This window comes from Natator depressus, chromosome 1 (genome assembly GCF_965152275.1).
Source record: "Natator depressus isolate rNatDep1 chromosome 1, rNatDep2.hap1, whole genome shotgun sequence".
In the NCBI taxonomy this organism is placed as follows: Eukaryota; Metazoa; Chordata; order Testudines; family Cheloniidae; genus Natator; species Natator depressus.
In genome coordinates this window covers 241409194-241436344 of record NC_134234.1, presented here as the reverse complement: position 1 = coordinate 241436344, position 27151 = coordinate 241409194, and the positions used below count along the sequence as shown (strand labels likewise).

Genomic DNA, 27151 nt, shown 5'->3' with positions numbered 1-27151 from the left:
TTACTGCTGGAGAAGAGAATATGCTGCTATAGTGAGCTGTCTGTGCACATTGTACAAGAATAAAGGTTTATTGGGAAAGAGATTACATTTTGGGGTTTTACCTTCAGCAACCATAAAACTAAGTGGGTTGAGGATTTTTTTATTTGTGGTTTCATAAATGACCTGAGCTCACATGAAACTGGTGAATTTAAAATATTAGACAGGAAAAAAGAATAAAAATATGATGAACTATTTTAACTAGGTCTGATACATCTGCAAATGAATATCAGTCATTTTTGCGTTCTCCACTCCACACTGGGGCCGCCTTATTGCTGATAAAGCTGTGAATAGATACAAAAATCAGATGCAGCACACTTGGTTTGTGACTTATTGTCAGTGTGGCTCATTTTGCCTCCAATTTGATCACCCTGTAGGTGAAGGTCTCCATAGACTGAACTCTTCCTCACTCCCATGTCACATTGTGGAGTGAGTGATGAGCAAGAATACCAGCCTCAGGGCAGATGGTTAAGAAGCAGGACACCCCCCCCCCCCCAAACTGGTTGTGAGTTATGTGCTTAGATTTCACCAACCAAATAACAAGTGTAAACTTTTTAGGCACTATACAGCTATAACATGGAGTCAGATGGTCTCCTTGGGCATTCTGATCTATCTTGCCACCCAGGCAAGATGGATTCTGTGATAGATGGTCACTTTATGCTAAAGATCACAAAATATTCTGGTTACTCCCACCTCCAAAGGACCAGTCACTTACCCCAAGTCAATTTGCCCTTTAGAGCTCGCTCCAAAGAAACAGTTAGTTTTGTTACAGGATTGACTACAAACTAAAGATTTATTAACAAGGAGAAAGAAATAAGGGAGTTACTTACAAGGTTAAAACAGATAGGATTACATTTCATTTGTGTGTATGCTTAAGTTCAAAAAGTAATAGAAATTTCTATAACAAGTAAGCTTTTATGTCCTTTGTGGCTAACCCAAGCCAAACAGCTTGGGGGTCTCTTGCTTTTGTTTAGGAATCTTTTCCCCTTAGAGTCTAAACAGCATAAAAAGACCCAGATTCCTTCTAATCAGGGATTTGTATCACCAGCTCCCTAGAGCCCAAGCTGATGGGCTGAGCGCTTCTGCATATAACTTCTTCATGGGTAGGGTGGAGGGGAGCAACTGACAGAGTCTCTTCCACAATGGCCCATTTGGATTCAATAGTGTTTGTGTGTTTTGGAGAGGCAGGAGATAACACGTTCTCTGGAATCCAGCACTTTGCATTAGGTTAAGTTTTTTCCTGTTTGGTGAGGTGAGTTTTTGAACAAACATTTTACCATTGTAGAGCAAACACTTAAATGTTACCTTTATAGCATGGGATTCAGATACTAGAAGTAGGATTAATACCTGTAGCATCCTACAAGCATTCCATTAAGTCTAAACAGTCTTAGAACACGAATATCTATTTTAACTATACTAACCCACTGGTAAGCCAGACTCATTTCCAGCTATGCCTTTGTCAGTGTTCAGTGAGGCTTGGGGCGTTAGCATGAGCTGGCACCTGATCTGCCAGCATCATATTCCCTTTCCTCCCTTCCGTTTTGAGAGTCACTTGGAGCAGTTAGGTCAATGAGATAAAGAATAACAAAGCTCATGATTAATTAATTCAACAAACACTGAACGATTTTCTACCTCCTCTCTGCAGTCTGATATAAAAATTAGCCAATGTGCTGTGCGAGTTAACTCTTCTTTCCCAAATTGTTTTCAAGAGTGCTGAGGGAAAAAATCTGGGAGCTGGAAAAGTGAGGAAATGAGACGGCTACAGAGAGCCAAAGAAGGCGAATAGGAGGAAAAACCGACTCAGACGAAGCAAGTGCTCAGCTGGAAGAAACAAGCTTGGTGCTATGGGGTGGTGGGAGAAGAGGTGAGCTTGTTGGTGAGCAAGGGAGCAGTTGGTGGCCAAAAGGGCTACAGTGGTGTTTGTGATGAAAGGGCTCAGTGCTTTGAGCATCCATGGTCTTCTGAGCTGCTTTCAACATGATGCATTGGAACTAAAATACTCTAGTATTGCATCCATTCAAACATGCTACAGACATTAATTTAAGATGATTAAAAGGTCATACGGTCTGGCTGTCTCATCCAGTTGCATAATCCTGACTTATTAATTGAACTATAAACTGCTGTTTGTGTCATCCAGAATATGACTTGGGCAAACTAAAGTCCAAGTGGCCAAAATTCTTCAATCAGTTTCTCTGAAGAGGACACCAAGTTAGGATGGATTGTGCTATGGAACACACACTGCTTTGGAATTCTTATATATCGGTGACATTGTAACTGGTGTGGTGGGGGAGAAAGTTTCATTACTGGGGTCATGGATTTTAAGTTGTAGAGCACTTATGCTTTTTGAAGGGCTAAAGAGAAATGTAACTATTCTCCCGTTAATATATACTGCAGTAGACTGGGTAACCTCAATCATTTTTGTAAAGCTAACCTGGCTCATGCAATTTGGGTCTGCACATGTGGATGCATACTGTAAAGACTAAATTTGAATGCAGTAGTGCTTGAAGAGTATGATTGTAATATCTTAAAATCAAAAGATCTCTGCATCATTTCATAATTCAACTAACTATCTCAAAGGTAATATTTCATGCAACTAAACCCTTTTCAGAGCAAAGAGTGCATTTTTAAAAAACTAAATATTTTACCGTATTTGTTTCAACAGTCTGTATCTGTTTAGGCAAATACACGTCCCCTGTCACATATCTGAGTCTCACCATCATTAGTGGCTTTTGTCCTCTCAACATCCCTCTGATGGAGATCTGAGGCACAGGGTAGATTGAGTGACTTCCCCAAGGTCACATGATGAGGCCGTGTCTACACGACAAACTTTGGTCTGCGGAACTTATGCCAGCATAATGCCGCCATAGTAAGTATGTCGTGTGTGCTGCACGTAATCACGAGGAGTGCTTATGTTGATGCAAAGCGTGGTGCATTATGGATAGGTATCCAAGTGTGTAATCCACCACCCACCCATTGGTGCCATACAATTTGGCGTATTTTTGCAACGTGTTGTGGGGTGCACACAAGTTTTGCAGTGGGGCTGGGAACAAGGGATCAGATTCCCATCATGGAAATTTCTTTAGCCAATAATGCCATTCCTATCCCATAACTTCCATGCCTTTTTTAAAAAAAAATCCCATAAACCAATATGGCACTTGTCGCTGTCTGCCATCTCTGACAGAAGCATGGAGCTAATACAGCTCTGCATTATTGTCATGAACGTTGAAAATACAGGATGAATGATCCTCTGGTATTTGCAGAGCCACAGAAAGTACGACGCAATGGGGGAACATGACCATTTCTTTGAGGGCAGATTGCTACCGGACATAGCAAAAAAACATTCAGAGAGTAGTTGCACATGGTCAAGTGCTGCTTCGGGGCCTGAGAAATGAGCAATGACTGGTGAGATCACATCACAATGCAGGTTTGGGACAACAAGTGGTGGTTGCAGAATTTTTGGATGTGAAAGGCCACATTCCTTGATCTGTATGCTTAGCTCACGCCAGCCCTCCAGCATGTAGACATCAGAATGAAAGGTGCATTGACAATGCAGAAGCGAGTGGTGATCGCACTATAGAAGCTTGCAATGCTGTTTTGCTACAGGTCAGTGGGAGATGATTTTGGAGTTGCAAAAAACACATTGAGGGCAGCTGCCATGCAAGTTTATAGGGCCGTTGATTGTATTCTGTTAGACAAGAATGTGACACTCTGCAATGTGTAAGAAATAATGGATGGATCTTCAGCGATGTCATTCCCAAAGTGTGGTGGGGTGATAAACTGCTCGCATATCCCCTTTTTTGGGCACCAGCCCACCTTGTCACAGAGTAAGTCAACAGAAAGGGCTACTTTTCTATGGTTAATGCAAGTGTTGGTGGATCACCAGGGATGCGTCACAAAGGTCAGTGTGTGCTCGTCAGGGAAGGTGCATGACTCTCTCTCTCTCATCTTTAAGAACACACGACTGTTCAGGAAGCTGCAAGCAGGGACGACTCCTCCCACCCCAAGTGGCAGATTACCATTGGTGATGTTGAAATTCCAGTAGAAAGACAGGAAAGATTCAGCTACCAGTTTAGCAAATGCAGAAAGACAGCTGAATGTGCTTTCGGCAGATTGAAGGGATGTTGGTGGTGTTTACTTGCTAGATTAGATCTCAGTGAGAAATGTATCCAAATGGTTATAGCTGCCTGTTGTGTCCTGCATAATGTGTGATTCAGAGAGGGAAAAGTTGCTGCCAAAGGGAAGGGGGAGGTGGAACAGCTGTTTGCTGACTTTGAACAGCCAGACACGGGCCATTCAAAGAGCTCAACACGGAGCTATGGGGTTGAGGGAGGCCTTGAGAAGACATCTTTAATGGACAGCCACAATAACATGATATGGTGGACTGTGCTCTATCTGGCCCTGAAGTTTTGGAGGTTGTTAGGAATTGTACAATGTTTAGTGTACATTTATGAATATCACATGATCTTTTAATAAACCTATGAACTATGCTGTGCTTACTGTACAGTTATGATTATTACATTGTTTTCTGTGATCCTGTTGTATTAGAAGCAATGCATACTTTGAGTAGCACTGGGCATTCTGCAGTATATGTTGTAATGAGTTTATTTTCAAAAAAAATTTACGTACCAAAAAGGTACAGAGCATTATTGTACAATTAAAAGCCCAAACTGTGCAAACTTATAAAATTAATGGAACAGAATTTTAATCTTAAAATGCTAGAGAACGTTCATGTCCATTTCAGCTAAATATAACCCTGACCTGTGAGTTCCACAGCTGGTGATGTGGTATGAAGTGGTAACTATGAAAGAGCACACCCCTGTATTCACATCCTACATACTATTGCAATAATCTTTGTACAAAATATGCCTTGTGAGGGATCATTTGAAAACCAGTAACGCACTGGTCGATAATATGATGTGTGTAGTAACATTTTATGTAAAGTTATAAACATGAGCTGAAACTAGGTTTGAAATGTGTTCAGCAGTCAGTTCTGGGTAAACCAGTTTCTCAAAGACAAGCTGATACCTCAGACCAGGTGTCATCAAAGTTGATGGGCAATCACCTATCAAGTGGCCCTTCTTTGGCAAGGAAGGGCCAAAGAAATGGTTTTTGGACTTTGGGGAATTTGGTCAGCAGTGTTACTGGGAACATGTGGTAAGGGGCTTAAACTAGACTTGGTTCAAGATGAAGTTTTAGCACTAGGAACCATTTTCTTTGTTTCTCTTGTAACCATTTCTGACTTTAATGCCTTATACTTGTTCTCCCTTAAAATCTATCTCCTTGTAGTTAAATAAACTTGTTTTATTCTCTAATCAAAACTAATCCAGTGTTTTGTGTGTAAACTGAATTATGTGGGTAATTCCTTTTAAAGTAGCAAACTGTTGGCTCTCAATCTACTTAGAGAGGCAACAGGCCTAACATATCTTAACTGTCCAGGAAAGGACTGGACTGTGCAGAACACGTTTTGCGGGGAAATTCAGGACTGGGAGTGCGTTTTTTGGGTCACCCGGCAAGTAGTAACCAATGCTGGTGGAAGCCGGTGTTGCTGGCAGGCTGCTGGGGTCAGAGCTGCTGGACTAGGGCTGCAGCTATACACAACACTTAGGCTGTGACCTGCATGCTTTTTGTGACAGACCCAGATTGGAAGCTACAGCAGCAAAGCATTGAGAGGCACCCCCGATTGCAGGGCAAGGGTGACACAGCCCCTTGCTCATCTGGATTGCACTCAAAAATGTAGGGGTAGGGATGTGGCCCAGGATGCCATATGGAATGTTGGGGGAGGCAGGGTGAAGGGAAATTGAGCTCTGCAAAGGGAGGTGAGCCTGTGACTGCTGGACCTGTAAGCATGCATGTGTGCTGCCTGAGAAGCCCCATTATGTCCTTGCGCACTTCCCTGCCCTTTTCCTATTGGGGCTCCTGGACCTTTCTCCTGTCTGCTCTTTCCTTCTCCAGCCCATCTGCCATATTCACCCTCCAGACCCTCTTCTTCATGGTCTGATGCAGCAGTAGCTTGCAGGATCTCAGTGAATATGTCTGCCTAGCTCACGTCTTTCTCTCCCTCATCAGTGTCAGCTGTTCTCTAGTTGTGGAGGAGGAACTTCTCAAGGCTGCAATGGCAGCAGCTACGGATGTATTATTGTATTTACAGACACAACAAAAAGTGAAAGATAAGCTTCAGAACTCCCTTCTCTTATTCCCAGAAGAGTTTTAAATAAGACATGCTTATTGACGCTTCAGCCTTGGAATAGAGGAACTCCAAAGTATGCCTGACACACTAGCTGCCCCTGGAGTTGATCCAAATAATTCCCATTGGCTACTGCCAGCTCCAGGAAAACAGAGGGAAGGTGGTGTGGGCAACCTCCTGCTTTTTTGTCCTTTTAATATGTTAAATGGAATGCTGTGGGTTGTAAAAGGAGGTGAAGAGCTTGTATGTTTCAGCAGCTGTGGGGTTGGATATGTGTGTTAACAAGACATTGTTGAAAGAGGGCAGTGTAAAGTTGCATGGGCAACCTTTAACTGCATTTCCAGTCTTTCAGAAGTTTGGTTTGCTCAACGCAGTGTTATGCAAGGGGATGACATCCCACCTTAACTCTCTGCATTAATGCAGTTTTTTATCATTTGAATTTCTTAGGATTTGTTTAATAGGAAAAGATATGTTGGTAGGAGTTAATAGTCATTTAGGCAGTTGTACATACCATGACCTGCAATCTGCTTGTCGAGACAGCCACCCCTTTCTTCCCTGCCACATTAGCTGGGCCCCACCAACCCGTGCTGCAGCAGACCTTCCCAGCCATTCCTTGATCCATTCTCTGCATTCCCCTCCCTCCAACCTGGATCCTCTCCACTATTGTACCCAGGCCCCACTCACTGCAAGCAGTAAATGCATCTCCCTGAAGTCTTTATTTTCTGGTATACAAACATTTCTCTTCCTGTTGCTTCCCCTGCCTCCTATAACCTGACTGACATGCAGCACCTGGAGTGAAGGACAGTTATGTTACCGGTTTCAGAGTAGCAGCCGTGTGAGTCTGTATTCGCAAAAAGAAAAGGAGTACTTGTGGCACCTTAGAGACGAACAAATTTATTTGATCATAAGCTTTCATGAGCTACAGCTCACTTCATCAGATGCATTCAGTGGAAAATACAGTGGGGAGATTTATATACACAGAGAACATGAAACAGTGGGTGTTATCATACACACTGTAAGGAGAGTGATCACTTAAGATGAGCTAATACCAGTGGGGGGGGGGGCGGAGAACCTTTTGTAGTGCTAATCAAGGTGGGCCATTACCAGCAGTTGACAAGAACCTCTGAGGAACGGGGGGGGGAGGGGGGGTAATAACATGGGGAAATAGTTTTACTTTGTGTAATGACCCATTCACTCCCAGTCTCTATTCAAGCCTAAGTTAATTGTATCCAGTTGGCAAATTAATTCCAATTCAGCAGTCTCTCGTTGGAGTCTGGTTTTGAAGTCTTTTTGTTGAAGAATTGCAACTTTTAGGTCTGTAATCGAGTGACCAGAGCGATTGAAGTGTTCTCTGACTGGTTTCTGAATGTTATAATTCTTGACATCTGATTTGTGTCCGTTTATGTTACAGTGGAATTGTGTTCCTGCTTGTGTTTCAGAATGGCTGGAGGGTGGAGTTTGTGGCAGGGCTAGCAAGAGAAATCGCAGAAAGCATTTCTGTTCTGAACGACTGACAGTTTTTTGTATTTCTCTACAAGAAATGGGGGGGGGGGGGAGGAGGTGTCAGACATGAAACCTCCAATTTCCTGATCCTCCCCCCCCCCCCCTCCGCGCCCCAACACTCAGTAACTTTCATACTGTTGCTGTAGCAATTGGTCTGATGCTCAGCCAAATCAGAAAACTATTGTAGCTCCTGGAAGCAAATCTCTGACATTGTATGAGGTGCACAGCAGGAATAAGGCCCAGATAATTTCTTCCCAAGTGAATCACCACAATGTCTGGTAGATCACAACCTCTTACGTCACCGGTTAAAGGCTGCAGAATGGGCAAAACATGACACCAACATGGGCCACCTCTCTTGACCCAAACCAGCCTGTTGTCAGCAGTCCCCATGTTATGTTGTACCCCACACCTACAGGCTAGTAAAGAACAGATTTTCTCAAGCAACCGAGCCAAGGCTTGCCTACTACCAGCCTTTATTTCCCTCTTCTAGCAATCCCTCTCCCTGTCATCGTCCCCCACTCAGCTCCCACTCCTTGGTCTCCTCCACACTGATGCAACAAATTTTTTTGACTGTTGTGTTCACAGTGAACCTCCCAATAAAATAGAAACACACATTATAATCGAGACAACTTGTAGCAAGCCGTGTGAATTATTAAATCTTTGTTGCACAGGGGTACAAAGCTTCAGCCTAGAAATGGCCCTGGTGGGGTGTTCACCGGTGTAGTAGTGGTAGTTTCCTTGAACTACCCATGCAAGTAGAATGGCTGCACATAAACCCTTGCGTTTTTTTCTTTATTCGTGCATATGCACTGTAATCCTTCCAGACTATGCACTGTGCGAGTGAAGTGAACACGTTCTTAAACATCATTCTCCGTTTGGGTCCCCCAAAGATGTAGTGGGTGCCATGCAGTTCCTTGTGTACAACTTGACAGAATGAGACCATTTTTGACCTTCATTACATCAGTAGTTAATACCTAGATCTACGTGTATATATAAATAAAACAAAACAAACAAACCCCTCTCCGGGAAACTTTTAAAAATGGCTCTTCTATTCAGGTCTTATATTTCTGTAACCTGTAGATGGAATGACCCAAATTTGAGTCTTTAACGGTATTCTTCATCTGACTATGGCATACCAAATTTCAAAGGAATCCGACTAAGCATGTTGAATTTAGAGGACTTAGAATTGTTTGTTTAAACAGAAGTCGTGATGCAACCTTAATTACAGTGGCACTGCTGCACCACTATCATTTCCCAAGGTATCTTGGGTCTTAAATTTTGGCATGAGACTTATTTTTGTTCTGCAGATCTCTTCAATTATGCGAGACACATTCTTTCTTATCCTCCCTCCCTCATCTTTAAAATGTTTTTAGTAAATATCTTGAATTCTTCAAAATCTCAGGGCAAGAGAAAGCAATCATCATATATCCTATTAAATCAACCTTTCCTTGCATTTTTTTTTCCCAATTGTGATTGTCCAGTTCTTTCTGTGAGCTGTCCCAGCACTTGCTAATGCTACTAACATTCTGTGTTCCACTGCGTTGGTGTAGACTCTAGTCAGCCCTGAGGCAGGGTAAAACATTGTGAAGTCTCTCTTCATTAATATGTAGTTTCATAGTTAGGTATAGAGTTTTGTGTTTTAATATTCAGGTGTATCTTTAGATAAAATACAGACTGGACGTGCCTCTATTCTTGTGTGGAAGATGCTCCGGGTGAGGGGTGCCAGTATAAAATGGTTTGATAGATGCTTTCTTAAACTGGAGCCAACTTGAAACTTCCCACAATATTTACAGTGGGAGGAGCAGGGGAATCACAAGACTAGTGTGTGCTTATGGCGTTATGGGAGCCTGTTATGCATGGTGGAACTAAACAACTGGGCCTATAAAGGGAAGAGGAAATAATGTATGCTTGAAGTAAATCCTATGCTGGAAGTCACTCTTGCTTTGATAACTGAGGGCATTCCACACATAACTGATAAGTTTTTGTTACTTACACTTGCAAGTCCTCTTTAAATAATTTAGGAAATAAAATTGTTCCAGCTTGAGGGTGCATTTGAAACAAAGCTTTTGAACATGCATTTTGTACTGCTTACCCTAGGGTTTATTTCAAGCCAAAAATGATCTCTTCCTCATACCATGTCTTATATCACACCTTTAAACTAAGCTAGGATAGCTGGTTTTCAGAAATTGTTTTATCCTTCTGTCTCATGCTGAGCTAATTTAGCCTCATCTTGGTAAACAAGAAAATGGTTTTCATTCATTCGACAGATTTTGAGCTGGAGTGACTGCAGCTGTCGTCTGGCCTGTGTGCAAACCAATTTTGTTCATTCTTTTGCCTGGCAGGGAGCCTACACCAGAATTGTGTCAGGACTAATCAGCATTAAACCAATGTCAGGATAGCTGCAGAAAGCTTCCCTGCAGGGAGGCAATAGCAACAAGGCTTTTCAGACAGGATTAGTAGGAACACTGCCTAGGCTACAGCTGTGTAAAAAAAAATCTCTGAAGTATTTCACTCATGACTCATTGTTAGGGATTCCTCGCCTGCTACAGAAATGTGGCTGCACAGTGGCTAATGCACTGAGGAATCTAGCATGATCTGTGGAAGGGGGTGAGAAATGCTGCAAGACCTATAAAATAGAGCTATTGTTTCAAAACTTGGAGCACTGGGTTTTTTTCCTTCTTGGGGAGTGAATTCAGTTCCTGGTGTCTGGCCAAGGGATGTTACTTGTAATGCTCATCCTAATCTTGTACTGGGCAGAAATACCAATCAGCTTTGACTCAAAGGTTCTGTGATCTCTCCTGAACTGCTTGGATCTTGCTTTACCAGTTGCGGTTACTAAAACATACTTGGGCTCCTTCCTGACTTTGGTTGGTGGGGAGGGTTGCTCAATAAGGGCAAGATTCACAAGAGTTCAGGTCGTATCTAGGCAGAAAAATGGGTGACCAAATTGTCAAAGGAAAAAGGCATATAGACAAAGAGTAACTTTTTTTCTTCAGTTATGGCTGCTGGGTCCAGTTCCAGTCCCAAGTGAAAAGAGACCACCTCAACAACCTGTTTCTCAAGGCCTCTCAGTCAAAAGTTAGCTCTAGTGAATCTGTCTCCACTATGCAGAAACCTACAGACTCCACTCATTCTGGACTCCTGATCCCTATTGCAAATGGAGAGCACAGGACACTAAGACTTACTTTCTCCCCACTCGGACCAAGTTCTTTACAAAGTCTGAGCTGAAAAGTGAAAATGGTAGATCCAGTACAGAATATAGACTTTTTCCAATGGCCTCTTGCGCTGGCAAAGCCCTCTCTACTAGAGAAAACAACTACATACTTTCCTTGGCCCTCATGGTACTGGGTACTTGTGAGAGAGTAGTGCTTGAGAAAAGGAGGGTTGGGGCTAGTTACAACCCAAATTGGACCTTCAGGAGTGACGTGCGTAATGTGATGACAGGCTTAGGCCACGTCTACTGGGCTCTACAGTGGCATGCCTATAGCACTGTAGCTATGCTCCTCTTGCACGGTAGTATCAACTTTCTGCAGTGACAGAAGGGATTTCTCTGTTGATGTAGCTAATCCATCTTCCTGAGTGGCTGTAGCTACACAGAATTGGAAGAATTCTTCCGTAGACCAAGCTGCCTCTACCCTAGGGCAGGGTGGGGTGAGGTGGGGTTGATATAACAACATAGTTATGGTAGCTAACTTTTAAATGTATACCAGGCATTAGATGCACTTTTTTTTTATTTGTGGTGTTGTGCATAGTCACCTGCAATATTATGCACATTCATTCTGCCCAGTAGCTCCCCGAATTATCCTGAAACTGATGGCAACAGCTGATGGTTTACATAAGGCAGGCATGACCTTGTACCTTACTGAGCAATTAACAAGTTTGAGGAAGGTCCTTGTGGGAAGCGCAGGTGGCAGTTAAATGGGCACTGGCATGATTTCATTCTTTTTCTGGCCTAGTGGTGACCCAGGCTTTTGTCTCCCACCTGGAGCTTGTTGCACAGAATCTGTTTCAACAGCAGAGAACAGACTCGCTTATCCCTGGTGAAAGTGGCCAAGATTAGTCACTGTGCTGTCATTCCAATCCCAGCAATGCAGTACAGATTGAGGTTTTTACCTGCTGACTCCTGATACCCTGCCATGAGGTTATGTCCTGGGCTCACTTCCACCCTGCATCTCCATCTGTTTACAGTGCTTTCTAGAGTCCAGCTATCAAGCATTAGGCAAGCCCTTTTTCATTCCTCTCCCCAAGCAAGACTGTTTGGTTATTAGTGGAGAGTTGCCTATTTACGGTGCACAAGGATCCCTTTTAAACACCCATGCCAGTTTTGAAGTGGAGGGAAGGGGGTTCATTTAGGGTGATGGATGATGCAGGGACTAGGTCCTCTTCTAAGAAAAGGAAGACCTGTTCATGCCCTAGAGCTCAAGATTGTGAGGAACGGGCTAGACTACATGATTGTAAAATCACCGTAGCTTCTTAGGGTATGTTTACACAAGAAAGGTAAGTTGACCTTTATTAGGTCAAGGTGCATGTCCACACTACCCTCCTTGGGTTGGTGGTGTGTGTGCTCACCAGGACCGCTTCCACTGACCTAAGGGGCAGTGTGGGGAGCTGAAAACCTGGTCTCTCAGTTCCGCTAGCAGCTCCCTGCCGAGAGCCCAGCTGGCTCACAGGCTCTCGGTGAGCACACTTTTCCATTCTGGTCACATGGAGGGAATTGTGGGGAGGCATTGGAGGACTATCAGCACTTGAAAGACTTATTCTATGTCAACCTGCCAGTTTCTCAGTGAGATCAGACCGAGGGAAAGCAGCAGCGACACTCTAACCAGCACTCCTAGCTATGCCAGCTACCATGGGTTGGAAGCACCACTGAACTTGGGATAGAGGTTCTTGTGTGTGGACATACCATGACCTTATGAAAGGCAAAGCTGCAAGAGAATGTTTCCTAGTCTCCTTATCATGTGGTTACCAGGCACCAATGCAATGCCAGAGAGTTGGATGGCACATTTTAATGTAGTAAGTCTGATTACTGAAATTAAGCAACTCTCATTCATCTACAAAACATAGAGATGAATGGAAAATTCAGCATTTTGGGGGTTAAAATGTGCAGTATATGTAATGTATATGTAACCATAAGTTTTATTTTTAACTGGTGTGAGGACTGTGAATTTAAAGCCTAAAAGGGAGCACTCCTTGTAGCTCTTAACAAGCAACCTTATTCAAATATTTTTTTAAAAAATATTTTACTCCGAAGCTTGACTGTTTTCGGTTCACAAGTGATAGTTTAGCTATGGAATTTATAGTTCTACTAAAACTCTATCAAGTCTCTTGAATTTTGTAGCTACAAGCCTTCTTTTATGTAAGTGCTCAGATTTCTTCACTACAGTAGGAATGCATGTATCCTTTTTCGATTTTTTTTTGAAGTGGGAATTCTACTCCCGGTATGCACTGTCACAAATTCACAAAAGCATCTGGCAATAACCTGATCTCATGATGTTTTTCCATATACCTGTGGAGCCCTTGATACCTTACTTTGTAACAACATATGGTAAGCTGATGTTTAATGTGTCCCCTTCCAGTCTTTTACCAAAGCTGCTAGCAGCCAAATAATGAAGGGATGGACGTGTTCTCAATGTCTCTTAGTCCTTTTGTCAGCTAGCCTGTTACTACTTGTTTGTCTTAAATACAACAGAAGAGTTGCAGATCTCAATCTCACAGCTGTGTGTCTGTTACAGTTGCTGTGGCTGACAAATATTTATGGTCTTAGACTTCCCTTTGATGTGCTTTTAAAAAACAAAAGGGGAAATCCCTCTGTAAATATCTACATACAGAGTACATTCATTTCCTCTTTTTACAATTTAGAAGTGTACACAGGTGTATATACCATCTTTCCTTTTTGTGTTGAGAAGAGCTGATATACGTCGGAGGGACCTTTTGGTTTCTTTGTATATTGCAGAATAATGAATAATATAGTACCAAGAAAACATGTTAATAAAATACTGTTTCCCTGCACAGTTAACTCTGCAGAGTTATCAACTGGCTGGTAATTTATGATGTCCATGTTGTAGAAGCATCCTTACTTTGCTTAATGTCTTCTCTGTTCTTTCAGAAGACTGGAGAACCTTGATTAACTGGTAAGGGTAATTGCTTGACTCATTGAAATGTTCTATTACAGTGCCCATCTTTTTGGGAGGGATGTGTGTTACATGTGCATGTAAGGTATCCTACAAGAAGTAGAAATGAACTAATTGCTTAGGAGGAGTACAAAAGAATGGCACAAGCATGCAGGGCCAGAATCAGAAAGGCTAAGGCACAAAATGAGTTATACCTAACAAAGGACATTAAAGAGCCTTCTTATTGCCTTTTAACACATTTGGAGCAAAAGAAAGACAAACAAGTATAGTCCCACTACTTAGGGCAGAAAGAGAGCTAATGACTGACGACAGCAAGAAGAACTGAGGTGCTAATATCTCTCCTGCTCCAGTCTTCACTAAAAAGGTTAATGGTGACTAGATATTCAACACAATTAATATTAACAACAAGAGGGAAGGAATGCAAGCCAAAATAGGAAAAGAACAGGTTAAAGAATATTCAGGTAAGTTAGATGTAATCAAGTAGGCAGGGCCTGGTGAAATTTATCCTAGAGTACTTAAGGACCCAGTTGAAACAATCTCAGAACCATTAGTAAATCTCTTGGAAAACTCCTGGGGGATGAGTGAGAGGACTAGAGAAGGCCAAAGATAGTACCTGTCTCTAAAAATGGGAACAAAGAGGACCTGGGGAGTTACAGACCAGTCGGCCTAACTTTGGATTTCTGGAAAGATATCCAAACAAAGTATTAAACAATCAATTTGTAAGGATCTGAGGGTTATAAGTAATGGCCAGAATGGATTTATCAAGAACAAATAGACTCAGATTTGAAAGCTGGAAGGGACCGTTGTGATTATCTTGGGTGACCTCCTTCACATTCCGGGCCACAGAACCTCACCCACCTACTGTAATAGGCCCATAATCTACTCAAGATACAGAGACTCTACCATTTACTCTAGTTTAAACCAGGAAGTGACCTGTGCCCCATGCTGGGGAGGAAGGTGAAAAACCTCCAGGGCTTCTGCCAATCTGACTTGGAAGGAAATTTTTTCCTGACCTCAAATATGGTCATCAGTTAGACCCTGAGCACATGGGTAAGACCTACCAGCCAGACACCTGGGGAAGAATTCTGTTGTAGTAACTTGGAGCTTTTCCCATCTAATGTCCCATCTTTTATGAGGTCCTCACTACTTATCGATACTAAATCTAAAATCAGATCACCTCTTGTTGATTCAGTGACTATTTGGTGAAGTGACTATCTGTCAGTTATCACTTCCTGGAATATGTGGGCCCTTCCATTATTAGTAGCACTCGTCCTCCAATCTATATCTGAGAAATTAGTCTCCCATAGTCATACAATTCCCAGTAGTATTTATGTCATTGAAGATATTAGTCTCTTCATATCCAAATTGGATCCTGGGTGCCTCTAAAAGACCAAGCACTATCCCAGTGCAGCCTCTAATGCCCGTCTTCCCCAAGTAATTTTGCCCCAAATAGTCTACTTTATCCATTCTATTGTTTTTCCTTTCTTTACAGTCTACCTCATCATTAATATACAAAGCTACTCCACCACCTTTACCTTCACTTCTGTCTTTCCTGGACAGCACATACCCTTCAATACGTGTATGCCAATCATGATGACTATTCCACTATGTTTCCAGTATCCCGATAATCATGGGTGGCCAGTGACCCGGCCACTGGGGGAGACTAACCCCAGAACCCTCCCCTTGTGCCCAAGACCCCACCCCTCCCCATCCTTTTTTCCCCTCTTCTGCCCCCCCTCCACCCGCAGGAGCCCAGAGCACCCTCCAGCATGGCCCCCAGCCCCTTGAGAGCAGTGGCCACATTCTTTGCACTTTAGGAAGATATCTCTATGGTGCTACATAGTGAAAGATATCGGCCATGACTAACTTCTACAAGCCTCAGTAGGTGCAGCCTTGGGGCAAAGAGCACCGCATGCAGTAGTCCCTCAGTGGACCAGTTTAACTTAAAGAAGGGTAATGGTTTGTCTGTATAGAAATTAACTCTTCTTTAAATTTCTCTCACCGCTGATAAGATCCCATTGTTGTTTGTGGACCTCAACTTTCTGAGGACTAAGAAAAAATTAATGAGGCTTTTGTGGAGATGGGGCTATGTTAACTCAAAATTGTAAGATATGAGATGTTGTGGTGTAAGTGTTAAGCAAAATCGTATTGATGGGGTATATTGTTGGATGAAGACCAAAAGAATATGCTGCTGGGTGAAGAGTGACAGTGGGTTGAACTCCTGCATTGAAGTCCATCCATGCTGCTTGTTTGGAACTGTGAGGGGGTTGAATTTTTAAAGGGCAGTCAGTTAGCTCCTGAGGAAAGAGGAAGAAGGATCAGAGAGAGGGCCAGGGAGTTGGACTGTGATCAGGAAAGGAAGTACTGCAGGAAAAATTAGGCTTTCCCCCCTGGGAGTAAGAAGTAGAAGGGTTACTGAAAGCTATTGTTGTGCTTGTTTTGTTTTACTCCGATCAAATAAAAGTGGAGTGGTTTTTCAAACCCAGCAGTTGAAAACCTAGATAATCAGTGGGTTTTGATGAGTTCTGCAGGGCCCCCAAAATAGAGTTAGGAACAGCAGCCAGGATTGCCTGTTAGGACATTTGCCTGTGAGTAAGAAGAAATGAGGGGTAAAAGGGCTGGACTAGCGACCCAGAGATGCTAGTGTTGAACAAGGCATATGCCCAGGAAAAGGCTGATTGTGACAGATATCCTAAAACTCACTCCCTCTCCTCAAATAGTCATATCTAATTCACCCTGGTTGAACTTAATAACTTTGAAAAGAACTACTGCACTTATGAGACATATTTACAAAACTTGGATTTATGTTTCCTTGGCTCTATCCCTGGTACTCTCAGCAGGAATTTTAACCTTGGTCACTTATCACATCTGAAACAAAGAGCTGCTGAAGTTTTTTTCAGAATTAAGCTCAGTCTTGTTCTATTCATGTAAAAACTCTAGGAAAAATTACTTATCTGTGCTAGAATTGAATGGTAAAAATTATACTGTTTCTTTGGGGTGAGGGGAAAAGAAGTACCCAAAGAAAACCAATTTTAAACTGGAGGTATCTTTTAAAACTTAAACAGAAACGTTCCAAGCCTGATACAGTACGGTGAGAGAAAACGTCAAGCCCACACTTACCTCAACTCTTTGTTTTCCAAGAGAAGCAGAGGTGGGCTTCAAAGAAAGGGAAAAAACTGCTGGACTTCTGGAAACCTGTATCAGGCATCTTTGTACTCTGTGTGAAATATTCATCTTTCTTTAAGATAACTGATTTTATTTATTTATTTTTAAGACAAAGAAAATGCAATGGATCGAATCTACTTGGGTTTCAGTAATAGTGATACAGTCGCACATGGGAAATAATTAGTTAAATTGGAGAAGATAAGGATTAATATAAGAACTGAGAGGTGAAAAAGGAATTAGTTAAAGGGGAGCCTATAAGAGGTCATGCTGAAAGGTGAGCTCTCAGGCTGGAGGGAGGTTGCTAGAAGAGTTACTCAGGTCCCAAGACCAATCCCTATTTTATTTTAACATTTTTATTAATGACCTTGCCACAAAAAGTGGGAATGTGCTAATACAATTTGTGGATAACACACAGTTGGGGAGGTATTACTAATATGGAGGAGGACCAGGATATTATTAGAAGATCTGAATGACCTTGAAAACTGTAGTGGTAGTAGAAATGGGATGAAATTTAATAGTGCATAACTTTGTACTAACAACAAGAATTTCTGCTGTATGCTGGGGATTTATCAGTTGGAAGGGACAGAGAAGAAGAAAGACCTGGGTGTATTGGTTGATCACAGAATGACTGAGTTGCCAATGTGATGCAGCTATGAAAAAAGGCTAATGCAATCTTAGGATGCATCAGGTGAGGTATTTGAAACCTCATCTGGAATACTGTGTGCAGTTTTGGTCTCCCATGTTTAAGAAAGATGAATTCACACTGGAGCAGGTACAGAGAAGGCCTACTAGGATGATCAGAGGAATGAAAACCTACCTTATGAGAGGAGACTCAGTTTGGCTTGTTCAGCCTAACCAAAGGAAGGCGGAGAGGGAGATATGATTGCTCTCCATTAGTACATTATAGGGATGAATATCGAGAGAGAGGAGTTATTCGAGTTAAGCACCAGAGTTGATACAAGAACACATGGCTGTAAACTGGCCAGCAACAAGTTTAGGCTTGAAATTAGATGAACAATCAGAGGAGTGAAGTTCTGGAACAGCCTTCCAAGGGGAGCAGTGCGGATGAAAAACCCACCTGGCTTCAAGATTGAGTTTGATAAATTTATGGAGGGGATGGTATGGTGAAACTGCCCACAATGGAATGTGACGATCTGTGACTGCAAGTAGCAAATATCTCTGATGGCTGGTGAAGCGGAGGGCTCTGAGTTACCATAGCGAATTCTTTCCCAGATGGTCTTGCCAAAATGCGCAGGGTCCAACTGACTGCCATAGTTTGGGTCAAGAAGGAATTTTCCTCCAAGTCAGATTGGCAGATACCCTTGTGTCTTTTTTGCCTTCCTCTGCAACATGGGACACAAGTCAACTGCAGGTTTAAACTAGTGTAAATGATGGAATCTCTGTAGCTCAAAGTCTTTAAATCATATTTGATGACTTCAGTAACTCAGCCAGAGGTGATGGGCCTATTACAGGAGCGGGTGGGTGAGGTTCTGTAGTCAGCGATCATCTAGTCTGACATCCTGCATGTTGCAAAGGGTCCCTTCTGGCCTTAAAGTCTGAGTCTATATCAGTATCTGCAGGATAAGTACCAAGGCCCTTAAAATATCCAAATTAAAAAAAAATACCACCAAATGAGAATTTCATTGAGCTGATGTATTACAATGTGTGAATTTAACATTGTATTAAAAAAAATAGAGGTTTTCATTCTGAATGCTGGGCAGCTTTATTCCTCATTGTATAAAAAGTTCACTCTTCCACTATATTTTTTTGCTTTAGGGCTTTTTTTATATTACAAGGAAGACCTATTTCTTCTCCCTTCCACTTGCATAAAATACAAAACAAAACCCTTTCATTGTAGAAGACTTCAGCAGGATTTTCAGATTGGAGAATTCAGTAGGAAAATACTTCCTTCTATTTCCCTTTAAAAAAATAAAAATAAAAAATGGATGCCTTCAGAAATCAGAAAAACAGATCTTGAGATAAAGCACTTAAGTAAAGCATGAACCAGTCCTTACAGAAGCTTGACTCTTAAGTGTTTAGTTAGCAGCTTAAGTTTGTTGGCACTTCCAAAAAATGAACTTGAAACATTTCATTACGTTTAACCCAAACAATACGACTTTACAGTGAGCAAATCAAGTGCATGACTTATCTCTTGTTGTAAGGTAGAAAGATCAAGCATCAAAGGAGTACTGTTCAAAATTCTCTTATGCGATGCAATTGTTCTGGAATGGGAAAATATGTCGTATTATAATTTTAAAAAACCAAATCTTCTCACATTATGAACAGCAAATTAAAAACTTCAAATTGCTTTAAAAATAAATAAATAAAAAGTTCAAGTATAGCATGTTAATATAAAGACCCAATACTTAAATTTCTTGTGCTAGTACTTGCAGAAGAACGGCCATATTTGGTCAGACCAAAGGTCTATCTAGCCCAGTATCCTGTCTTCCGACAGTGGCCAATGCCAGGTGCTTCAGAGGGAATGAACAGAACAGGTAGTCATCAAGTGATCCATCCCCTGTCACCCATTCCCAGCTTCTGGCAAACAGATGCTAGTGACACCATCCCTGGCTAATAGCCATTGATTGACTATCCTCCATGAACTTATCTAGTTCTTTCTTTAACCCTTTTATAAGCTTGGCGTTCACAACATCCTCTGGCAAAGAGTTCCACAGGTTGACTGTGCGTTGTGTGAAGAAATACTTTTTGTTTGTGTGTTTTTTTTTTTTTTTTTTTTATTACACTTGCTGCCTATGAATTTCATTTGATCATTCTTTATATTTAAAAAAAAGAGAAGTACTTGTGGCACCTTAGAGACTAACAAATTTATTTGGGCATAAACTTTTGTGGTCTAAACCCCCCTTCATCGGATGCATGCAGTGGAAAATACAGTAGGAAGATATATATACACAGAGAACATGAAAAAATGAGTGTTGCCATTTCCAACTGTTAACGAGACCAATCCATTAAGGTGGGCTGTTATCAGCAGGAGAAAAAAAACTTTTGTAGTGATAATCAGGATGGCCCATTTCAAACAGTTGACAAGAAGGTGTGAGTAACATTGGGGGGGGGGGGAAGAATTAGCATGGGAAAACAGTTTTTACTTTGTATAATGACCCATCCACTCTCAATCTTTATTCAAGCTTAATTTAATGGTGTCCAGTCTGCAAATTAATTCCAATTCAGCATTTTCTTGTTGGAGTCTGTTTTTGAAGTTTTTTTATTGGAGAATTGTGACTGAAATTGGTGAAATTGAGTGATCAGAGAGATTGAAGTGTTCTCTGACTGTTTTTTTGAATGTTCTAATTCTTGATATCTGATTTGTGTCCATTTATTCTTTTGCATAGAGATTGTCCGGTTTGGCCAATGTACATGGCAGAGGGGCATTGTTGGCACATGGCATATATCACATTGGTAGATGTGCCAGTGAACGAGCCTGTGATGGTGTCCCTTGAATAGGTATGTGGACACAGTTGGCATCGGGCTTTGTTGCAAGGATAGGTTCCTGGGTTAGTGTTTTTGTTGTGTGGCGTGTGGTTGCTGTTGAGTATTTGCTTCAGGTTGGGGGGTTGTCTGTAAGCAAGGACTGGCCTGTCTCCCAAGATCTGTGAGAGCGATGAGTCATCCTTCAGGATAGGTTGTAGATCCTTGATGATGCGCTGGAGAGGTGTTAGTTGGGGGCTGAAGGTGACGGCTAGTGCGGTTCTGTTACTTTCTTTGTTGGGCCTGTCCTGGAGTAGGTGACTTCTGGGTATTCTTCTGGCTCTGTCAGTCTGTCTTCACTTCGCAGGTGGGTATTGTAGTTGTAAGAATGCTTAATAGAGATCTTGGAGAAAGAAAAAAGAAAAGGAGTACTTGTGGCACCTTAGAGACTAACCAGTTTATTTGAGCATGAGCTTTCGTGAGCTACAGCTCACTTCATCGGACGCATATGCATCCGATGAAGTGAGCTGTAGCTCACGAAAGCTCATGCTCAAATAAACTGGTTAGTCTCTAAGGTGCCACAAGTACTCCTTTTCTTTTTTCTTTTTACGAATACAGACTAACACGGCTGTTACTCTGAAACCAGAGATCTTGGAGGTTTGTCTGAGGGATTGGAGCAAATGCGCTTGTATCTTAGAGCTTGGCTGTAGACAATGGATCGTGTGATGTGGTCTGGATGAAGATATTTATATTGACTCTCTGACCTGAGTTGGGAATGAAGAAGGGAGGGAGATAGTGAGGTAGAGGACAGAGTTGTAATTGATTTGGTTCAGTCAAAGTGACAGCAGGTCCCTCTGTTGCTATCAGGCAACAGAAATGCTACAAGTTGAGTAGATCCCTTGCATGTTGCTTAACCTACGTATCGCAGAATAGGCGGTATTCTGTTGAGCTGCTAAAATTCAGTGAGAAACTAATGCCTTGATTTTAATTACAGTCTATCTCTGGGTTGATTATAATTGGTAGCTTACTTTATAGTGTTGTGCAATACTGAGCTTTTAGGGTTTTGGTTTTGGTGGCTTTTTTGTGGTGGTTTATTTTTTGTTTTTTGTTGTCACAGCTTTGATTGGCGACAGAGTGCTGTGCAGACCCTGGGGACCTGCTAACTTACTGAGCTTTCCTCACAAATGAATTTTGTTGTGCTTCTGTGCATTTTCTAATATTGGCAACAGAAATAATGTATAGTTGTTTCAGCTGTGATTTTTATCAAGCTCTTTTATGTAGAGGTACTGGCCAAGACTTTACGTGACTAGTGATTTTCAGTGATTCAGTTTTAGGGTGTCCAATCTGAATCACCTTGAAGAGGCTTGACTTGACTAGGGTTCAAGAACATTCCCTCCTTCTCTTCCCCAGGTCCACCAGAGGTCAGATTGTCTATATAAAGAATAATAGGCACTAGCAAGAGAAATGGAAGTACGTTGTCTCTACATTAACATGCTGCACTTTGGCTCTGTTTTCTTCCCAAGATGTCTACATCCTTTACAATATGATAAAGAAGCTACTAAATGCTGTACCAATCCACCATACTGAAAGTGTATTTCATGCTGTATAAAGAAGGGTTGGAAAAACCTCTTTCTGCCATTGAGCAGCTAATCTATTAGCTAAGGGACAGATTTTGATACGCCTCACTCCTGCTCTTTGATATTTCTGTTCTCCAATCCACTTCAGTGGCACTTCTCATGGAGAAAGGTGCTAATCAATGAGAAGTAATTGTGTCAGAATCTGATCCTGTATTTATGTATGTTTAGGCTAGTGAGACGTGGATGGGAGGTCGAAGTAAATATGGACTAAAGATGAACATGGACTGAGGAAAACACTGAAGAACCAATTTAAATCCCATTGGCAAAATCAGTGGGACTAAAGCAGTGGTTCTCAAACTTTTGTACTGGTGACCCCTTTCACATAGTAAGTCTCTGAGTGCAAACCCCCCTCCCCCCACCATAAATTAAAAGCACTTTTTTATATATTTAACACCATTCTAAATGCTGGAGGCAAAGCGGGGTTTGGGGTGGAGGCTGACCGCTCGTGACCCCCCCCCCCCGTAATAACCTTGCAACCCCCTGTGAGGTCCCAATCCCCAATTTGAGAACCCCTGGACTAAAGCATGTGCTTGAGAGCTTTTCTGAAGCAGGGCTGAAGACAGCAATCCGCATCTATTTTGGGGACTTGATCAAGTATGTAAAGAATGTGAGGCTAAATCCTTTTAGCTCAATATGCAACTACTTAAATAGCATGGTGTGCTGAAAGATGTCAGGAGAATGTATTCAATAATGGTGTATGAAGCTTAAGTTAAAACTTCACTTAAATCTATCACTCAAACTCTGCTTTTCAAGCTAGTACAGATGCTTATTCTTTTTGTGGTTTTAAGGATTCAGAATGCTCACAAGCTTTAGCATAGGGGTACCACAAAGAATAAAAGAGCAGCACTTTTTTGTTGTTGGCCTTTTAATGGGACAGACTAAAGATTTGTGTCCAGATGCTGCCTGTAAGGGTACGTCTTCACTGCCCGCCGGATCAGTGGGCAGCGATTGATCCAGCTGGGATCCATTTATCGTGTCTAGTCTAGACATGATAAATCGACCCCCAAGCGCGCTCCCATCGACTCCTGTACTCCAGCGCTGCAAGAGGTGCAGGCAGAGTCGATGGGGGAGTGGCAGCAGTCAATTCATCACGGTAAGTCGATTTAAGTACATCAACTTCAGCTACGTTATTAACTTGTGTAGCTGCTTAACCATCTGATTACATAAATCTTTGTACTTTGGTTATACACTCCAGTATTTAGATACATGTGTCCACAGCACATTGGGTTGCCCCATTTTCCCCGTTATCCTGTGTAACTCCATTCTTCTTGCTATCTCTTCCTGCTGAAGATAAGGCAGATATTTTTAAAATTGTTGGTAGTTGAGAGCCTAACTCCCTTATGTCCATAGGGTATGATTTTTTAAAAACTGTTGAAGTTTGGCTGCCACCATCAAAACCCTATCAAAGCAGATACTTGTAGAGTCACTCTGGTTATTTATTAGTATACAGTGATTAGACATCCTGGATTTAACCAAGAGAGCTTGGAGCACTGGGAATTTCATAACTGAGAGCTGACTGTGGTTATGTGTCTACTTGGACAGCCTCCTTGTGCTCTTCCCGGAATAACTGAGTTTTTAGAAGAGGCAAAGTCGTCGTGTCTCCGCTCCCCCCCCCCCCCCAATGGAATCTGCTGCCACTAAAGAGGGGGAACTTGTGGGCGAAAGAATCATACACTTTTCCTAGCTGGTGGTCTCCCTAACTAATTTTTCTTCCTTTGTCTGACCATAGGAATCCCACAGGCAACAGGTTTTCTTAAGTCCTCTATTCTATTTAATGATTAGATTCAAATAAGTGTTGAGTTTGTTTTTTTTTTTTGTTTGTTTGTTTTTTTTGTCTGTCTCAGAACTTGGGAGTGAAATAATTTAAGGTTTCTGGAGTAGAAAACCATTGCTTTACAGGTTGAAAGTGTAACCAGTATGCTGCAACTGATGGAGAGAATTAGAACTCACTGTCAACCCGAGGAACAGGAAGTTTTTCTCCTAAAAACCAAAAATTCCATTCTAGATCTCTTTATTAAAAGCACTTCTCTCAGTCATCTGCAGAGGAATGTCTTTCCAAGTGATAGACAATTAGGAGAAGTGATCGTTCATGGATAAGGTTGCCAACTTGCCCATTTTTCAAAACTGGACACTACAGGCCACCCCCATTGCTCACTCTCCACACCTCTCCCTCCCCTCTCCCCCCCCCCACCCCCAGAACTCACCTGCTGCCTGCAGAGCTGGGCTGGGTGAGCTGATGCAAAGCCTGCCTGCCTGCCCACTTGGGGCAGGGCTGGGGGAGCTCAGTCCCTGGATCAAGGGTCCGGAGAGAGCCGGGGCCCTGGGACACTGAGAAGGCGAGATGGGCTCTCATGGGCGGTGAGCCCAGCTGCCTGCCCTGCTCCTCAAATGCTGCGTGCTGTCCGGATCCCTCCTCCTCTAGCAGCAACTGTGGTTACTCTGGTAACCAGACTTTTTTGGTGTCCGGTCAGTGGTGCTGACTAAATGCTGCACAGATCCCCTTTTGAGCGGACTTTCCGGTCGAAAACCGGACACCTGGCAACCCTATTCATGGACTCTTAAGTTCCTGGTGCCCTAGACAATTGACCAACAAGGAGGGCAGTAGTGCGAATCTATTTTAATTCACTTTTTGGAGCCAGTTGAATTGCATTTTACCTGGGACGTGCTACTTATCTTTAAATATTTTTCAAACAGTTTTCTATGGAAGGGTAACAAAGGATCTGCTGGGAGAGAGAACATTTCAGTTAGAAATGTTGTAAAAGAACTTTCAGAGAAGGGCTGGGAAGGAAAGATTTTTTTTCTACTTCACATTTTTCTGAGTTTTGTGTATCTTTTGTTTGTTCATACATGCTTTTTGTTTTTGTTTCTGTTATGTTATATAGTCTTATACCAGTGGCTAGAAGCAGATCGCCATGGCAAGAGCTCAGATACTGCAAACAGAACCTCAGGTAAAAAGGGGGTTTAAAAATCAGAACTCCAGGCCCTCTGTGCCTTTTTTTAAAATATTCTCCATCTTATAACTTCCCTTGAATCAACTCAAATTAAGGATCAAAATTAAATATTGCACCTTTAGTCTATAACTTAACTTGAATCAATGGCTATTAAATTTTATTCTTTCCCTAAAGCTCTCTTGGCAGATATGCTTCTCTCTTAGAAGAGAAACTTAATTTCCCCTGAAGTCTAGTGGTGGAAATCCTTCCATGTATGTATTAGGTATATTTTGTCTGCTTAGTGACAGAATCTAAACAATTCTTTTATGTGAAGTTACTATATCAATAGATACTTTATCACAGATTCCAACTCTGCCTAATATGCAGGTATAAAGCAATGTTTTTGAGTGGTGTCTTTTCCCACTAATTCCTGCTACAGAGGCTCATATGGGTTGCTGGGTTTTGTTTGTTTGTTTTTTGTTTTTTTAAGATCTACATTGAAAAATGTGCTTCATTAGATTGCAGGAAATAGCATGTTTGAGGTTAACAATTAAAAACTTTCCAGACAGATTGGAGAGTCAGATGCCCTATCAAAGAGTCGCTTGTACTCACTCAACTCGGATGTTTACGTATTTCTATTAAAAATTGGAGAGCAAGTGTTGCACTGAATATACAACCCCACCTACACACAGGCATCCTGTTGAATAAATTCATTGTATTTTTTTAATTTTAGTTCTAGAACTCTTTATCATCTGCCGTAGCCCCATCTAAAACAACTACAAAGCAATAGTCTAACGGGTAACCAGAGTATTTGGTGGGAGAGGTGCCCTATAAGTATTCCTGAATATTGAATGGTTAATGGCATGTCCCTAAATATAACGTTAAGAGGCTATGCACTGCTATTTTCCAGCTACATCCGCTCAGTTCTAAAACCCAGCAATTAACAGCATAGTTGCTCCCTTTCCAAGCATTACTCTTCCCTGCTTCCACCCTCCGTTCAGCATTCTGTGTACTTAACTTCTCATGTAATGTGATACAATTGTCCAGTAGACTTTGGTTCTAAAGTTAATTCTACTGGGAGATAGCGTGATCATTAAGACATGCTGAACCAATTTAATGAGAAATGACAGCTAACAAAGGTTGTCAGCATGATGTGCAGTATTGTGCACACTCCCAGTATGTCTCTCTAAAGGAGTTAGAATATATTTTTATTTCAATAGTCACGTTCCAGAATTTGTAATCAACTACACAGTTAAAATTCCTCAGGCTACAGGGTGTGGAATGAGGGGACTTTGCCAATTTAATATGCATCTATGTATGCCTCCTCTAGTTGTGATAGCTAATATTTAAATGTGTTTGTTTAAAATCCCAATACTCCTTGTTTTAGTTTGAGCAGTCACTCCAGAAATGAGACTGATCATGGATGACAGTCTAAAAACCTTTTGCCTTTCACCCAAGTAATTTTATCCTGCACCCTAAACGGACAATAATATTTTATGTAACAGCTTCATGGAGTCTACTTAACATTCTAAAATTAAATTAACACAGTTTCACTTTATTTAGCAGCAGCATTCATCACCTAGCCCCTCACTTGTAAATCTGAACTAAACTACGTTTAGCAGAAAAAAATTAAAATTTTATTTGTTTTAAGCTAAAAAATTGCAGCATTATAATTCTGATACAAGTATCACGAAGTAGAATTAAGTATCCATTTACAGTGGAACTTAATCGGACATATTATCATTTATTAAAATATGCAAGATACTATAAATATTAATCTGATGTATTAACCTAATAGGTCAAGGGCTTAATTTAGGGCTAGATGGCTAACCTTGCTAACCTTCGTCTGTGAGTTTGAAGTAAATGGAATCTGTTGTGGAATACTGTGCAATTAATAGCATCAGTATCTGGCTCCTGGTGATAAGAAGCTGGGTTCCATTTTAAAAGCCAGGCTCAAATATAGTACCTTCTGCTAATGACAGTTTGGAATCTCTCAGGCGAACATCTCTAAAAAAAAAAAAATTTACATGCTCATTTGATTAAATCATAATTCGCTTAGTGCCTGAAAATACTGTCAAGGTAAAGTCTCTCGCCATGCTAGGTGTGACTCAGCAGTCCAATACCACCAATGGTGGGAGTTCC

At 41.7% G+C, this 27151-nt stretch overlaps 1 protein-coding gene across 3 annotated transcripts in view; it reads left to right on the top strand.

Annotated features, from left to right (window-relative positions):
* The window catches only part of DENND5B (DENN domain containing 5B), a 171415-nt gene that overhangs the window by 45493 nt on the left and 98771 nt on the right, over window positions 1-27151 (top strand). For 2 of the 3 annotated variants that reach the window (XM_074939391.1, XM_074939400.1), the window contains exon 2: window positions 24962-25027. The exons of the other annotated variant lie outside the window; for it this stretch is intronic. In XM_074939391.1, the coding sequence (XP_074795492.1) occupies window positions 24962-25027 (66 nt within the window). The remainder of the gene's footprint in view (window positions 1-24961; window positions 25028-27151) is intronic. 3 annotated transcript variants of the gene reach the window in all.